This window comes from Rattus norvegicus, chromosome 6 (genome assembly GCF_021556685.1).
Source record: "Rattus norvegicus strain SHRSP/BbbUtx chromosome 6, alternate assembly SHRSP_T2T, whole genome shotgun sequence".
Lineage (NCBI taxonomy): Eukaryota > Metazoa > Chordata > Mammalia > Rodentia > Muridae > Rattus > Rattus norvegicus.
The window spans coordinates 109897554-109914417 of NC_141539.1; the positions used below are offsets into that span (position 1 = coordinate 109897554).

The 16864-nt window shown below is 51.2% G+C and overlaps 1 protein-coding gene across 7 annotated transcripts in view; it reads right to left on the reverse strand.

The window, feature by feature from the left end:
- Mideas (mitotic deacetylase associated SANT domain protein) overlaps positions 1 to 16864 on the reverse strand; it is a 69662-nt gene that overhangs the window by 20869 nt on the left and 31929 nt on the right. For 4 of the 7 annotated variants that reach the window (XM_087553316.1, XM_087553312.1, XM_087553317.1 and 1 more), the window contains exons 2-3: positions 2451 to 4115; positions 1146 to 1445 (exon numbers count right to left, since the gene is read on the reverse strand). In XM_087553316.1, coding sequence (XP_087409442.1) covers positions 1146 to 1445; positions 2451 to 3875 — 1725 coding nt within the window. In that variant the 5' untranslated portion in view covers positions 3876 to 4115. Of the gene's footprint in view, positions 1 to 1145; positions 1446 to 2450; positions 4116 to 4208; positions 4595 to 6807; positions 7115 to 16864 lie in introns of those variants that run through there. The other 3 variants (XM_087553315.1, XM_087553314.1, XM_087553313.1) reach the window with 3 other exon arrangements.

Sequence of the window (16864 nt, forward strand, 5' to 3'; positions counted from 1 at the left end):
GATGTGAGATAATGACGATGCTAATGACCTTGGTTTAGAAGTTCTACTACATACATACATACATAGGTGCACATATACATACACACATACATACATGTATATATACATGCATACATACATATACATATATACATACATGTATATAAAAAGAACATTGTAGACCATGCATACAATTTTTATTAGTTTAAAAAGAACCTATAAATTGTACTGATGTTCTTATTAGACGACAAGGTTATTAAAGGAAAAATCAGCAAACCGAAATTACATACTGCTTGAAATTACCCCGGAAGGACACAGAGATGTAGTGAAGCGACAGAAAGACGCGCTGCCCACAGAACACCAAGATACTAAAGATGAAAAGAAACTTCTCTCAGCAAGTCTCATCCTGGGTCAGACATGCACACCCCTAAAACATCACAACACCCAAAAGCAGTGACAGAGTACGGAAACACTAGTACTGCAGTCATAGTGTTCAAGGTGATGGCTCAGAACTGAACACACAAGCAAACACTTCTATATTGCAGAAGCTAGCGCAGGACCTTCCCTAGGAGCCATTAACGCCTCCTGACTGGCAACGAAACAGATCCACATCCTAGGCTCTCCCTAATGACCACCACTTCAAACTACCTCACACCCTCTGTGTGCTTTAGTGCAAGTCTGATTTGGGAAATAAAAATCGTATCTCCCTGATAATTGTAAAGATTACCATGCTCGGTGGTTAAAAGTGTTGGCTGGTCTTTCAGAAGACTGGGAGTCCATTCCCAGCACCCCCACTGTGGCTCATACTCCCCATAACTACGGCTCCAGATGATCTGCTCAGGATCCCAAGGTCACCACGTGCGTGTGGTAAAGAGTCACAAAATATAAAACTCTTTTTAAAATTTTACTGGGCCAGGCATGGTGACACACATCTTTAATCCCAGCACTCAGAAGGTAGAGGCAGGTGGATCTCTGTGGCCAGCGTGGTCTACATAGTTAAGTTCCAGGACAGCCAAGACTATATAGAGACCTTGTCTCAGGAAAACAAAAGAAAAAAAAGGAAAATGGTATCTCCCTGGGTTACTTGAAGAACTCTACGGTTTCCCTTGGAGTCTGGGATTAGAAGCATCCCAGCACTGGAAGAGGTGGGGGACAGTCTTTCATACCTGAGCTGCAGTATCTGTCCCGGGCACTCGGGTAGACCTCCTGCGGGTTACGATGACCGACGGCTTGTGGTCAGTGGGGAACTGCTCAAGACCCTTCCCATCCTCATCAGAACCTCCAACTTGGGCCACCTCGGTGGGGCCCACGGTCCTCACAGGAACAGACACGGGGATGATGAGGGGCACCATCCCACTCTCCTCCCGAGCTCTCTTGGCAGCTGAGGCGGGCTCAGAAAACTCCACACCACACTTGGCAGTTGAGGCCAGCACGCTTTTCCGCTTCTCCTCAGAGCCATTGGCATCCTGGGTAAGAGGGAGATTGGGGGGATGGCAGTGAGGTTCAGAAGATGAGCCCCTGTTTCCTGACCCAGGAATCCCATGACCATTCAACCCAGCAACTCGGCCACCTACTGGTTGCTCCTTGACGGCCAGCCTGGCCTTTTCTGGACCGTCCATCCCTCTTCCTGTACACTTCAGATATCCTCCTCAGCCTCCCTCTGCCTGGTTGTGCCACCCTGGCCTGAAGCATCGGCTTCCAGGAGGTCATCGGTCCACAGGTGGCCTGCAGATGTCTCATCTAGCCTACGGGGTGTGGCACATAACCAAGCATCTCGCCGTAGCAAAATGAAGGAAGGGAGGGCTTTGCAGCTATTCCCTCAGCTATCTGACCGCAGTGAAGACTCAAAATTCCGTAGCCTCCTGTGTGTCAACCTGGACCTAAGGCAACAGAGGCTGCAGCTTCTCAAGAAGCAGAGAGTGAATGCTGATCAAATGGGGGTGGGGGTGGGGGTTGGACAATGTCTCTCCTAAGTGGCTCAGCCTCTTTACAGGAGCCTGGGACAGGTGACATCCATACCCTTGCAATTAGGTTTGAGGAGAAGTCACTTTCGAGCAAGTACAAAATAAAACAAAAAAAAATCCAAGGTTAACACAAGCGCTCAAAGTCTGACTGGTTTTTCCTTCCTTTCTGACTTTAAAAGATGAACTTTATTGCAATGTGACTTCCTACTCCAGACTACAGTTCTGTATTTTGATGTGCATTGATTGCATCGTGTGCAATCACCAGTGCACTCTCTTGCATCTCAGCACCCCCTGCTACTTACTCCCAGTCCTCAAGTTCCACAGGGAGAAGTCATCAAGGACTTTCCTACCCTCCAACCGTCCGCGCCTGGAAACCTCGGCGTCCCTGCAGATATGGGTGCCTCGTGCAGGGGAATTCTGAATAAAGAGCTTTCCTTTCCTTTAATAATTGAAAGAGACCTACCCTATAAACACCCCCCACCCCCAACAGATGCCGCCCTTTCTCACCTGCAGAGAGGCCAGCTCCACCGCCTTCTGGGCCAGGGTCAGCAAATTAGCTTCCTGGGACGCCCTGCGTCTCCGCCTTGTGCTCTGGATCACCCCGCTTCGCATCATCTGCCCACAGTCCCCGAGGCCCCCTGCCCTCGAGACCTCCTCATTACCCACGGCGGGAGCCTCCCGCTCTCGGCCATTGGGTGCCAGTCTGTCCCCATCCACCAGCAGCTGCGACTCCCGGAGTTCTAACGGGAATCCCAGGGCTTCGGAATGGGGCTGCCCCAGGGCGCCTGGCGGCGGCTGCTGCAAAGACCAGTGATGGAGGAACAGATTGCTCGTGGGCTCCTGTCCAGGTTGGGTGCCAGCTCCATCGAGGGAGTTGGAAGGCAGAATCCCCTCCTTGGAGAGACGGCGGGAGCGGCGCGGGAAGGCCATCTGGGGCTGAGGTAGCACGGGCTGTGAAGCAGGGTCCTGCAGGAGGGCCTTGCGCAGTTCTGGGTTGTGGGGGAACGGGTAGGGGGCCATGCCGCGGTGAGGCAGGTGAGTCTGTCCCAGGGGCCCGCCCGGTGCCAGGGTAAAGTCCTGGTGCTGCTGTGAAGGCGGCTGATGCATGGGGTAGTAGTTCTCAAATAGCTGCATGTGGGGCAGGGCTGCCGGCGGCTGCTGCTGCTGCTGCTGCTGCTGCTGCTTCTGGGGCGGGAAGGAGGTGGTGGGGTTAGAGGGCTGAGGGCCCTGCCGGAAGACCTGGCGGTTCACCTGGTGGCCAAATGCCAGCTGGAAGGGTTGCAAGGGCAGTGTCTGGTTTGGGGGTTTCTTGGCTGAATGATAAGAGTTCAAGGGCGCTTGGGGCCTCCCCACCTCCAGCTGCATCTTCTGTGGCACCATGGGCTGCACTGCGTTTCCATAGTGATCCAGCTGTGGACCCCCAGGTTTGTTCCCCTTCAGTGCCTCGGCGTGGTTATAGTAGGGAGAGACCCCCACACCTGGATGAGGGCCCCCTTTGGGTCCACTGTAGAGGGGCAGGTGATTCCACGTGGAGTGGGGTGGGGGCTGGCCAGGTTGTTGCTGCCAGCCACTGTCGCTGATGCCTGCACCTCCCCCACACTCCAGGCCCCGCCCTGGAGTCATCACGGAGTTGGGCCACTTTACTGAGCTGACCTGGGCCTGCTGGGACAGCATGGCTGCTGTGGTCCGTTCAGATCCATATACCACACTGTTCAGCAGAGCCAGGTTGTTGGGAGGAGATAGCTCCACAGGCTGGGTGGTGGAGGCGACCCCCGCGGGACCTTCGTGGGGACCGTACTGTTCCTCTTTAGCTCTGAGGGACTGTGGTGGAGCCTGCAGTGGTGGTGGCTGTTCCTTAGCAGCTGGCTCCTGGTCCCCATAAGGACAACGCTTGCGCTTATTCTGAGCCTTGGACTGGGCCTGGAGGTTCATGGTGTGGCCAGCTAAGCCTGACAATGAGACGTCCTTCAGCAGATGCCCATCCCTTGGGAGAAGGTCCTGCTGGAAGCCTGGCCCCAGTCCAGTAGCCAGGGAAGGCAGAAGAGGGGCAGAGGAAAACTCAGGAGCCCTCAGGCAAGAGCCGAGAAACGTCCACTGGTCCTTCCTCTTCTAGGGAGAGTCTTGAGCTCAGCTACACTTCCCCAGTCATGATGCTGCACCAGGTCCTGGAGCCTGCAGAGGAAAAGCAGGGACAGTGTCAGTCACATGACCCCGAGATATGAGCACCAATGTCCCCCTGCCTCAAGTCACGGAGGAGCCCCGTACATGGGGGCCAGGAATCCAACAAGGCAGCAGGATGAGGTCTCCTCCCTCTTCCAGTCCCACCACCTCCTGGCTAGACTCGAGACTGCTGCATTTGATTGTGTAACGTGTACCCTGTAAAGAGACACAAGCCGAGGGGTCAAGTGTTGCCTAAGCCCCAAGTTAAACTGGGAAAGGAGAAAACAAAGGCTACACTAAGAACCTTGTCCTATTAAACCAGGCTCCGGCACTGTGCAGCCTGGGCCCGTCCTCCCAACGAGGCTGTCTACACAACAGAATTTCCCAAGGCCACTGCCCCCTCCATTTGAAGACAGAGCAAGTTAGGGGACAGGGACTATTCCCAGCATGGCCACCCGTCCTCGGTCACACCAGGCTCTTGCAAAGCCCACAGGGCCTAGAGAGTTAGGCTTGCAGCCTTTTATGCTGAAGCCCATGGGTGAGGCCCCACCCCTGGGAAGAGTTGCTGGGTGGAGCTCTGGCTGCCAGAGTCTTTCTCAAACTAGCACAGAACCTGTTTTGCAACCCGGGCTGGATGAGGGCCCAATTTAGTCTAGTAGCTGGTCAGCAGCTGTTGTGGGCTGCCACCTCCTTCCCAGTGGCTGTTAGAGTGGCTGGCTAGAGCTGAGTAACTCAAACATGAAGGGTGCAGAGTTCTAGACCTTAGGCCCTCAAGACTGCCGGTGATGTAAAGTGTTCAGTTCCTTGCTCTACCGTGTTTTGAGGATGACGTTGCTGAGACAGGGGCTTTATTGGTGCTAAGCCCATATGCAAGTCAGCCAGATTCCCCATCCCCCTCTAAGGTGATGTTTAAAATGAGTTCTATTGGCATTGCCACAGAATAGAACCCAGGCCTGTATTTTACAACAGGCGCAGCTGCTTAGCTTTGCCACTAAGTTTCTGTTCTTTCTTCAGGTAACATTTTGTTTATTTGTTTAGTTGGAGTTGGGTTTGTTTTCGTCTGGGAAGTTGGTCAGAGTAGGAGGGATACAGCCCACCTCTTCGCCAAGACTCTGGCCCTGGGTCGCTAAGGTAGGAAGGCTAGAGGTGGGCAAGGATGAATCTGCAGATCCTGGTAGGCTCAGCTCAGACACGATACAACAGAGACTATGATGGCAGGTGGAGCAATTCCCAGAAAACCAGCAAAGAACAGACCAGGCGTCATAAGTCCGGCCCACAAGAAGCCCCGCCCACGCCTAGCCCCAGTTCCCCTCCCTGGCACTCGGTGCTATCGCTGCTCTGCACGTTTCCGCGGCTCCAGCCCGGCTCCCTCCCGGCCTGGCCTGCCTGCCTGCCAGCCCGGCTGCCTGACTCACTGGAGGCCCCCTCCCGCTCTTTCACTTTCACCCAGCACCCAGAAGGGGAGCAACTTCCTCCTCCTTTCCTCAGCTCCAGGGCCTAGTAGACAGCAAGAGCGTTAGTCCAGTAGACAGGGAGAGCTTTAGCCCTGTTCACTCCTTTTGTTTTCATTTGTGGAAATCGCAGGGACAGAGGGACAGAGGGCTCTGTGTCACCCTAGCACCAGCAGTAAGGGAAGAATTTGGACAAGAGCTCAGAGATCAGGGCTAGAGCACCTCTTTGAACAAATCTTTCTCTTGCTTTTTAAACTCCCTTTCTTGGGCAATCAGACCAATTCACAACAGAACTGAAAGCCATCCAGAGATGGAAAATCCCCCTGGGGCCTCCAAGATGAAGCTGAACTGTGGGACTGCGGTTCCACCTCTCAGGAGGAGACCCAAACCCAAGCCCGGCAAAATTAGAAATAAACGGGTGTCTACAGAAAGGCAGAGAAAGGAAGAACCTGTGAGGGGGGTGGAGACAGGACGGAGGGAAGCCCAGCAGGCCACGTGCCTCTAGGGAGCTGCAAGCTCAGGGATGCTCACTCGGGCACTTGTGCCTGTCACCTGGGAGCCACAGCATGGGCTTTGGGGGCCTGGAACAAGGGAAGGCCACGTGGCAGGCAGGCATGGGTGCGCGTGCAGACTTGTTCCTGTCAGAGGGGGCCTAGGCTAGGGGGACTGGCTATTCAGTGCCTGGTTTCGGGGTTTGGAGAACAGGAGGCGGAGTCTGGGAAGGGAGCTTCAGAATAAGGTAGCTCTTGCCCATGGGTGTGTGGGGGAGCAGGGGAGATTAAGTCTGAAGGTGGATCGGCTGTTCTGCACACCAGGGAGAGCCTACAACGCACCATACCTTAGATAGGGGAGACAGGGACGTGCTCAGAACAAGAGGCTGGTTTAAGGAAAGTTTCCTGCTGCAGAGGTCTCCACAACTATGCCCTTCCTGCACTGCCAAGAGGGACACAAGCATACAGGCCTGAGAGAAGAGGAAGTGGGAAGGGCAGTCAAGCTCTAAGTAGCTCAAACAGTAACAATGTAGTCAGCTTGCCTGTGTCAAGAGGGCCCAACAGACTTGGTGTTTTATAAATTGTATCAAGCACTAACGCTTTAACTCCCATTTTGTAGGTAAGCTAGGTAAAGCTTACAGGAACAAGGTAATTTGCCTACGGTCACACATGACTATGTCACAAGAACTTGAAGCCAGTCATGTCACACACAAGATGAAATCCTCAACACACACCAATCTGATCTTAGCCCCATGTGCTTACCGTTCCTTTAGGTCAGGGATTGCTGGACACCGCTCTTCTTCGCTAGCTCGGGCCAGCCTCCTCCTACTGTTGTTTGAGCTTTGGCAGGTAACCCTCTCCCACTCTCCCGAAACATAACTGAGACTCTCAATCTCCAGAGGAGCAGGGAAGGACCTCACCATAAAGAGGCAGCAGGTATAAGGTCCAGCTCCCGGAGTCACCACACCTCTACTTGGCTACGCTGGCCCACCTCAAGCCATGCTTCTCTAACCCTAGCACTTCTGGCCCTGCCTCAATCTTAGCTGCTGTGGTGGGGCTTTGAGCTCTCAGAATATATTGGTACCTCCCACCCTTGCACCCGGACTGAGCCACTTCCTCTCATTTTGCCTGAACCTCCCTCCCTCCCTCTCCTCTGCTCAGGTGTAAGCCAGTCTGACCTTCCTCACAGCGAGGAAGAAGGAAGCTACCTGCTCCCAAGACTGCCAGCCAATGGGCCAAATGCCCAAGGTTCAAGAAGTAGCTGTAAGGAGGAACCCAGGCAGGCAGGTCACCCCTGGGACCAGTGGCAGGGCCTCTGGCAACAGATGCAAGAACACAGCAGAAGGAAACCCACAGCCACCATGGGGCCCCAGACACTGCAACCACTTTGTCAGTCTGCTTCTCTGGTCCCTTCCTCTAGGAGCCTCTCCAGTGCAAACTCTCTGACCAGGGAACCACAGGGAGCCCTAGGCTGAAAACAAAGCCAGTGTCAATACCAGTGGCCTGGGACCAGTGAAGGTCAAAGAAAGATCTATGGTGGAATGCATTTTCTCTACAGAAAGAAAAAGCAGGATGCGCCAAGAAAAAAAAAGTGGTGCTCAACCCACATGTGGGTTTCAGAGACACACGAGAAGGTTCTAAAAAGTCCTTGGGAGTACACTGTGTTAATGGTCACTATACTCTAAAGGTATGGCAGCTCTTCAAGTGACATAGCAGACCACTTACATGCCCAACTATGGGTAGCTCATCCAGGAGAATCCATTGAACCCTTCAACGTAAGGGTGGGGAGCCAGTCGTGGCCACTGAGAGATTGGGCCACTCACCAGACACCTAGGCCATTCGAATTGTTCATCTGAGACACAGGACTGCTGTGAGTCATAGGCACCAGAGAGGAGGTGCCCTGCCTGGTCCAAGATCACAGGCTCAATGCTGAAATGCGGGTAATAACCAGCCAGAATGCCCTCCTAGCCATCAGAGGGCTAAACAGTCCTATTCCAAACTATTATTTTATGTAGCTCAGGCTAGCCTTGAACTCTAGACCCTCTGACCTTACCCACCTGAGTACTGACATTATAGATACCCCACCCCCACTCCAGGTCCAGCTCAAGGAAGCAGGGAAATCAGAGCTTGGTGTCTCCCACCAGAGAGTAAGAAAAACACAGTGAACCCTACAAGACCTTAACTGCCAAGCAAGACACTAAGAGGTTGCCTTGGGGCAAAGTCTGAGCCACCTTCCCTGCCCCAAAGTCCCCAGGCTCTGGTTCCTGCTGTGTCTGCCAGCACTTCCTGCATGAAGACTATGGTCAGGCCTCCTCAACCTTCTTTCCCACTGCTTCTAGGCCTCTGACTAAGCCTTGTCCCTGCCTTCCCAACCTTTGCTTTTGGCCACACCCTCCCATCCTTTAACCAGTGCTTCCTTTGGGGAGCTCTCTGACCCCAAGGCTGGAAGACGGATTACACATCGAGCTTATCACATTGCCTGACCCTTGCACACACTAGCTCCCAAGTGCCCGGTTTCCTCACCTCTGCTGCAGACACTTGTGCCTAAACACCTGATTTGGAACTGCCTGCTCCCAAGGTCTGCACTTCAGAACTTACCCAAGCACAAGTGCACGCAGCCAGGTACTCAGCCTGGGGTCCTGCCTAATCCCGAGACCAGCATATCTCTCAGATAGACAGCAGAGCTTCCCGTGCTGCTGAGGTGATATAAAGGGCCCATGTTAGCTCTCCCCAACAACAAACACAGAGCCCATGTTCTCTCCAACAAAGCTAAATACAAGGCCTTCTCCAGTGGCAAGCCCATGAGTCATTTGCTCCTGGGTCATCATTCACTACCCCATACTACAGGCAAGCCACCTGGAAAAGTACCAGCTCCCCTGCCCTCAGGTCTTCTTACCCCTGCCTGGGCCACACTCAGGAACACAGGGTTTTAAGTCTGTTTACCTCATGACCTGACATAGTTAAGACTGGGTCTCAAGACACTAAGATGTGTCTAAAACACTAAAAGACCATGCCAAAGGGCTCAGCATGACCTAGCTGGCCCCCTAGCCTAGGGTCACTTTCTGAATGGCTCTTTCTCAGTTAACTGAGGTCTCTGGTTTCAACCAGGCTGGGTAAAGTATTTGGGGAAATGCCATCTTGGGGGGCAGTTAAGAGTTGTGAGGTCTTGGATAAACCTTCCTTCTAGACACCAAGTAGCTGTTCACATGTCATGTCCTACCCTCACTGCAACAAGGAGTTCCCACTCAGGTCAGAGATTTGTCAGGACCACTGTTACAGAAGCCCTGTTCTCAAGGAGTTTGCAAGCCTGTGAGAAAGAGGCTTTGATGTGTAAGGTATCCACGTTGCCTGCCACATGGTGCAGGGAGGGCAGACCAGGCAGGTCTATGACTGACCATTCCTCACCAACAGTCTCTGCCTCACTCTTTCCCCAGACCTCAGCTCAGAGATTCAGAGCCTAGGTTGACAGGCTGGAGAGAGATTCCCCAGGGTCTCAGTTAGCAAGCTAGCCAGCATTGGCCAAGGTTCAAACTCAATACAATGTGAGCTTTGACAGCAAAAAGGCCAACAGTGAGGTGCTTTTAAAGGATTATGTGTGTGCATAGCCTGATAGGATACTCAGGGCCCCAGCCTAAGCAACCACCTTAATTGTGTCCCTCCCTCTCCCACTGCCCCGCAAACACCAGCGAGATGTTCATGGGGGACAAGGATAACCAGTTTCCTTTTATGGGGGGAGGCTCATGCAGACAGAAGTGTACTGAGGTGCAGCAGAGAACCAAGCATCCAGACTCAACTGACTGACTGCTTGCCTACTAGACAAGGGTCACCACCAATTGTACAGGAAAACCCTCCCCAAAAGGCTCAAGGATCAGAAAGAGGAGAGTGACTCTGACAGTTACACATGCTATAAGAAAAGATAAGGCTGGGCAGATGACTCAGTAAAGTGCTTGTCACTCAAGTATAGAGTTTTCACGTTCGAACTCAGCACTCATATCAAAAGCTGGACACGACAGGGAACATGTAAGCCCAGACAGGAGGGCTCCTGGGGCTTCCTGGCCAGACAGTCCAGTCAACTACCAAGCTCCAAGTTCAGTAAGAGATCTGACTCAAAACTCAGGTAGAGATATGAATGAGAAAGACACCCAACACTGACCTCTGACCTCCACACTCACATGTGCACATGCACCCTGAACTCCAGAGCAAGAGAACACTGAGAGATGAAAATGGCCCTGTAGCCGTGTCCTCAGGCTGAAACTTTGGTGGATGGGGGTGGGGCAGGTTTCTAGTCTGTCCCCTCACAACACTCTCTTTTTTTTGGTTCTTTTTTTCGGAGCTGGGGACCGAACCCAGGGCCTTGTGCTTCCTAGGTAAGCGCTCTACCACTGACCTAAATCCCCAGCCCCTACACTCACAACACTCTCTATGCCCTGTGATACTCACACCACCAGAGTCTGCTCCAGTTCTTTCCTTTTGGAAAGGTCTGACTCCATAGTAGGTCTAGGGCAGGGCTCTCTGGAGGCTGCCTGCGTGTCCCAGTGCCAAGCTGGGCCCTGAGCCAAGATACAGAGGAGGCCAGTCACAGGGGCCTTGCTTAACGCCGCCCGCCCTGCCTCTTCCCCCACTGCACACACCCTGCCTGCTGCAGCTGTGCAGGTCTGCCTGGGCCCCTTCATCCATTCAACAGGCATTTGATGGCACTGGCTACATGCCAGGCTCGAGGGAGACACAGGAGACAAAGCGTAGCCTTTATCCTGTGGAGCTTCTAGTGAAGTGGGCAGAGACAGACAGAAACACGTATCAACTCCACTGTAGGGAAGGAGAGGATAAACAGGGCTTCTGCCCCTCCCTTTCGCCCATAAGTTCAGCCTCTGTAACTGTTAGCCAGCACACATGGTCCCCCTTACTGACTCTTCTTGCCAATCCACTTGCTGCTACTCCACAATGTTTCATGGGGCTCGAAGCGGATGGAGAGAGTAGTGGACGGCTTGTCGGGGAATTGGGTATCTGGTCCGATGATCTCCACTCACTGGTCCCTGCATTTGAGGAATTTAAGAGCATGGAAAGACACAGGAACCAAAGGAACACCAATGGAAGCCACACCCACCGCACAGACAGTACCAGCAGCTCTACCTGCATGTCCAGACGTTTATTTCCAACTGAGGCACGAGGAGAGGATGGCTCTGAAAAGTAGCCTATCCCAGAGTTCACAAGTGAGGAACCTGACTACCAACTCCAAATCATATGGCCGCTGCCGCTCCCCCATCATCACATCTGCAGCCTGACTGTCTCCTGCAGGGGTTCTCAAACCTATAGCACTTCACAAGGAGCCCGGAAGCCAATGGTGAGTCAGAGGCTGGGATGTGAAGCTCCCCAGGAACCATCTGCAAGAATGGTGTTCTGGGCAGAAGGCACAAGGCTCCCAAAGAGCCCTCTCCTGGGTGGACTTCGCTTCAAGAAACCTGTGTGACCATGACTCTCACAGAGCCCAAGGTCCAACCAGGTGCCTGGGTCATGGAGCTCTGAGATGTGGGCAGCATCTCATTATCTCATTCACTCCTCACTTTTCTCTGTTTAGTTTTACAGGCAAGGAATGGACTACTCAAAAAACAACAAAAAAAAAACAACAACAACAACAACAAAAAAAAAAACCCCACTTGTTTAACACGAATAAAGGCAGGAAGGGGGAAGTGTAGGGCAAGACATAAAAATTACATGGGAAAAATGAGGCGCATTCTTCCTATCAATAACCGCTTAAAATGTGAAGTATGAAATACTCCAATTAAAACGCAATGGTTGGCAGAATTAATTAATTAATTAATTTTGGAGGCAGGGATTTTCTGTGTACTCTTGGCTGTCCTGGAACTTGCTCTATAGACCAAGCTGGTCTCAAACTCAGACACCTACCTACTCTGCCTAAGGAACTCTGGGAATAAAGGTGTGCACTGCCGCCCCGCTCCCCACTCCCCACTCCCCACTCCCCGCTCCCCGCTAGGATTTCTTAAAAGGTGATCCAGTTTTATGTGGTTTACAAAGGACATAAATAGGTTAAAAATAAAGAATGAAATGAGACACTAGTCATCAGGGAGGCAGAGACAGGCAGGTCTCTATGACTTCAAGGCCAGCCCGGTCTACCTAGTGAGGAGTTTCAGGCTATCCAAGGCTGCATAGTGAAACTCCCATCTCAATCCCATCCTCCGCCCCAAGAAAAAAGAAAGAAAAAAAGAAGTGCTGCAAAGATGGTTCAGTCAGTAAAGTGTTTGCCGTAAGCATGAGGCCGGGAGTTCAGATCTCCGGCACCCACAGAAGCCAAACCCAGCAGCACATATTTATATGCCCCAGGGCTAGGAAGTGGAGACAGGAGGATCCCTGGGACTTGCTGGCTAGAGGACCCAGTCTAGCCAAACCAGAGAGCTTCAGGTTCACTGAGAGATCTGTCTCAAAAACTAAGGTAGGGACTGAGGAAGACGCCTGATGTTGACCTCTGGCCTTAACATACATGTAGCACACACAACCCCCCCCCACACCTGCCTACACATGAACACAAACATACATGTGCACCAAATAAATGTAAAAGATAAAGAATGAGGCAAGTGCCATTCAAACTGTACCAGACAGAACTGGACAGGGCTGCACAGTGTTTGGGTAAAACTGATCTTTAGACAAAAACTGTCACTACAGACAAATCGAAAACATTTCCTCTTGATAACAATGAAGAAACGACCATGTACGTACACAACATCAACAACAAAATTATGAAGCAAACACTATCAGAATTCAAGGGAGAAGCACTCAGTTTAACAGTTATCATCAAAGACTTTAACGTTCTACCTTTTTTTATTTTTTATTTTGAGACGAGGTTTTACTCTGTAACCCAAACTGATCTGGATGCAATCCTCCTGACTCTGTCTTCCAAGATGTGACTTCCCAAACCCGGCCTCGATATTCCGTTTTCAATAATGGACAATACAATTAAACAGAAAATCACCAAGAAAAAAAAAAAGAAGCTTAGATGAGACAAACCAACTCCATCTAAATGTCATCTATGCCCAAAGACAATGCCGTATACTCTCTTCAGAGAGTTCATTCACTAGAACAGATCATAAATAAAGTAAGTGCTAGTAGTTTTTTTTTTTTAAGTTTTAAAGACTTATTTATTTTATGTATGAGTACAGTAGCTGTCCTCAGACATACCAGAAGAGGGCATCGGATCCCATTACAGATGGCTGTGAGCCACCATGTGGTTGCTGGGATTTGAACTCAGGACCTCTGGAAGAGCAGTCAGTGCTCTTAACCCCTGAGCCATCTCTCCAGCCCCTGGCCCAAGTCTTAATAAATGTAAAAGGACTGAAATTATACAAAGTAGGTTCTTTGATCAAAATGAGGTAAAGTCCAAAAACGAATACTAAATCTGAGAAATTTACAGAAGACAAAGGTTCTAAGACCTGTTTGCATTCTCCTGGTCTGGAAAAAGTCACTCTCTCAACTGCTGCTCTCCACGCATGGCGGATCTAGAACATCTGCATGCACGTAGGTCTTTTCTTGCCCATTCCTCACAGCAGACACACTGATTCTGACCCCAAGCCTGCTTCCTGAATTAAAATAGCTTGCACAAAGCCACATGTGGTGGCACACCCATTTAACCCCAGTACTCAGGATTTCTCTGAGTTTGAGGCCAGTCTGGCCTGCCAGAGATAGGGGGGGAAGGGGGATGGGATTTTTTTTTTTTTACATTTTTTTAACAATAGCTTTGGAATGAAGCAGCCTTTGCATTGCATCTTGCAACTTTGTATTTCCTTGAGAAAAATGGTCAGAGCCCAGTACTTGCGGTCTGTAGCCAGTCTACAGAGTATCCTAAATGCACTCTCTGAAAGACAGGAGCTAACATTTACAGAACCCCTGAAGCAGGCTCCCGACAAACCCTGATTCACAATTCATTCTTATGAAGCGCAGAAGGATGGACCCGGCCTTTCTACTGAGGGAACTCAAGACTCTTCTGTGACTGTGGCAGAAGCAAGATCCCAGCGCTGCATGCCCCCAAGGTCCCTCCTCTTTCCACCATCCCACACCTGTGGCTCCCAGAAGGAACAAACAATACTTCTGAGAACGCTACAAAGCCAGTATGGTCTCTGTCCCCCTCCCACTCCATCCCCTCTTCTTGGGGAACATTTTCAGCCAGGGTGTGGTATATCACACTCCTCTCAAGAGATGATCCAAATCTTCTAGCAATAGATCCCTACTAGGGATGCTGATGAGAGGCTCCTGAAGGGAGAGGAGCCCAGGGAGTGCACAGGCAGTGGGGAGAGGAGCCTACACAGATAAGCTGGAAGCACAGGTCAATGGGACCTCAGTCAGGTAAAGGCCTCTCACCATGTCAAGATGGCTTCCACCTCACTCCAGAGCCAGCTGGCAAAAAAGCGCTCAGCTGGGGAAGCCGAATGGGATGTCCATGTTCCCCCAACCTAACTCCTCACTCAGCACAGTAATCCAGAGAATGACATTTGTCTTCAGACACAGAGCCAGGAGCATACCAGGGCTCCAGAATCGAGGACTTCAAAAACAATGCTTCATGACTTCATTTAAGAAGGCCCCAGCTCGGGGTTAGGGATTTGGCTCAGTGGTAGAGCGCTTGCCTAGGAGGCATAAGGCCCTGGGTTCGGTCCCCAGCTCCGAAAAAAAGAAAAGAAAAGAAAAAAAAAAGAAAAAAAAGAAGGCCCCAGCTCGGCTGGGATGTGGTGGTGCAAGCATTTAATCCCAGCACTGGGGAGGCAGGCAGATCTCTGAAAAAAACAACGCCCCCCATAAGAAAAGAAAAAGAAAAAAGGCCCTAGTTCTTGGCAAGACACCAAGGAAAACCTGAAGCCAGGGTTAATCTACTACACAATTAGAGCTTTATCCGTGGTACTAAGAACTCCTATTTAATCCTCAGCAAACCTGAGGAAAAGTTCCAAGGGGTCAGAGGTCAGGGAAGAAAGGCATCAATGGAGCTAGGCCGGCCTGTCTCAGTAACTCTTTCTGCAAACTTTCTCCTTGAGACTCGGGCTTGTGGCTCTAGTTTGAGTTGATGGAAACAAGACCACCAGGCAAACAGAAGCCTCCACAAGACTTCTCCCTGCAGACTGTGTGACAACCATGCTGATGATCTGCAAGTGTGGCTGGCTGGGAAAGACCCGGTAGGTAAGTAGCTCCTTAGAGGCTACAGTGGTTCCCATGCCTGGGGATCCTGTGGAAGATCTGTGTCTCCCTTCAGGAGCTGCATGACTCCCATACTTTCCAGTACTAAACCCACAAGTGCCTTCAAAGTAAAGCCTGCCCTCCCCAAATCATCTGATACCCCTTATCCGTTCCCCTGATGCCCTGACGTCTGAATCGAACCAGTTCTGTGCTTGAGTTCCTACGCAGCTTCAGCCCCAACTCCCCAGACATTGAGCCTCAGATGCACGCCCAGGAAAATCCCATCTCTGTGTGAGGTTCCATGGCTTCTTCTGAATTTAAATTTGTAAATAAAAACTGTTCATGGCGAATACTAAACAAGGGAGAGGGAGGTTAGCAATCATACTCCAAGATCTCAACGGAAATCTGCTTCACAGCCAATGAGACCAAGGCCCAGAGAGATAAACTGACCATGGATTCATGGTCAACTGCCTCAAGAACATACAGATGGCTACTTGAATAGAGCTGTGGCCAGGGCTGCCAAGTGGATGCCCTCACATTTGGCACCTGTCTTAGTCACTGTTCTATTGCTGTGAAGAGACACCACGACCAAGGCAACTCTTACAAGAGAAAGCATTTACCTGGGGCTTGCTTACAGTTCCAGAGGTTATCACCATGTAGGGGACATGGGACAAAGGCAGACACAGTACTGGAGAGGCAGCCGAGTGTGCTATATCCAGATCCACAAGCAGCAGGTAGAAAGTTGTTCACAATGGGCCAGGTTAAAACCTTAAAGCCCACCCACAACGACACACTTCCTCTCCAGCAAGGCCACGCCCACTCCAAGGCCACACCTCCTTATCCTTCTCAAATAGTGCCATTCTCTGGTAACTAAGCATGAGTAAACAGATGAGTCTGGGGGGGAGGATGGCATTCTTCTTCCAACCCACAGAACCCCCTCAGCCCTGCCAGGTCTTTGACAATTGTTTGGCTCATTTCTTCTGGTCAGTTCTAGAGAGGGACAAGACCCGTCTGGTTGCCAGGGTTGGCATGGAGGATATTGGTGTCTGCTTGTCTGAAGTAAGAACAAAGAATGGAGATAAATGACTGTGTTCTCTGATCCTCCCAGTGACCAAGAAGCACAAAAACTGGCTGCCAGGAAAGATGGCTCCTGGCATAGCTGCCTGGAACATCTTTAAAAGGCTGCAGGGTAGGTACAGAAAGCTGCCTGTCTTTCTCACCTAAACACCAAGTCAAGCATCAGGACCTTTCTCAGGCCCTGGTCAAGATGCAGGACCTCTGCCAAATGCTGGCACATTCCTTGAATTTCTCCTGTCTCTGAGCAGCTGCTGTAGAGCCTTTTCTCCTGTGTTGATTTATTCTTTATTGTTCCTGAAATACACCCAGAGGCCTTTGGCATGCCATGCCAGGCACCCGCAGAACATTCAGCCTAAGCCCAAGTACACACCAACCAGGCACTCTGGGACCTGGGCCAAGCTAACAGGAATGACAGGCCCTAGGGTCAAACCCAGCAGTAGGAAGACACAAGATCCCACTAACCCCTAGTCTACAGTCTGCCAGAGCTTTTCTTATGACAGTAGAGGCTGGGGTATATTTAGTCTGAAAAGACTAAATCAAGCCTCGTCACCACTTCCAAGCATGAGTGAAT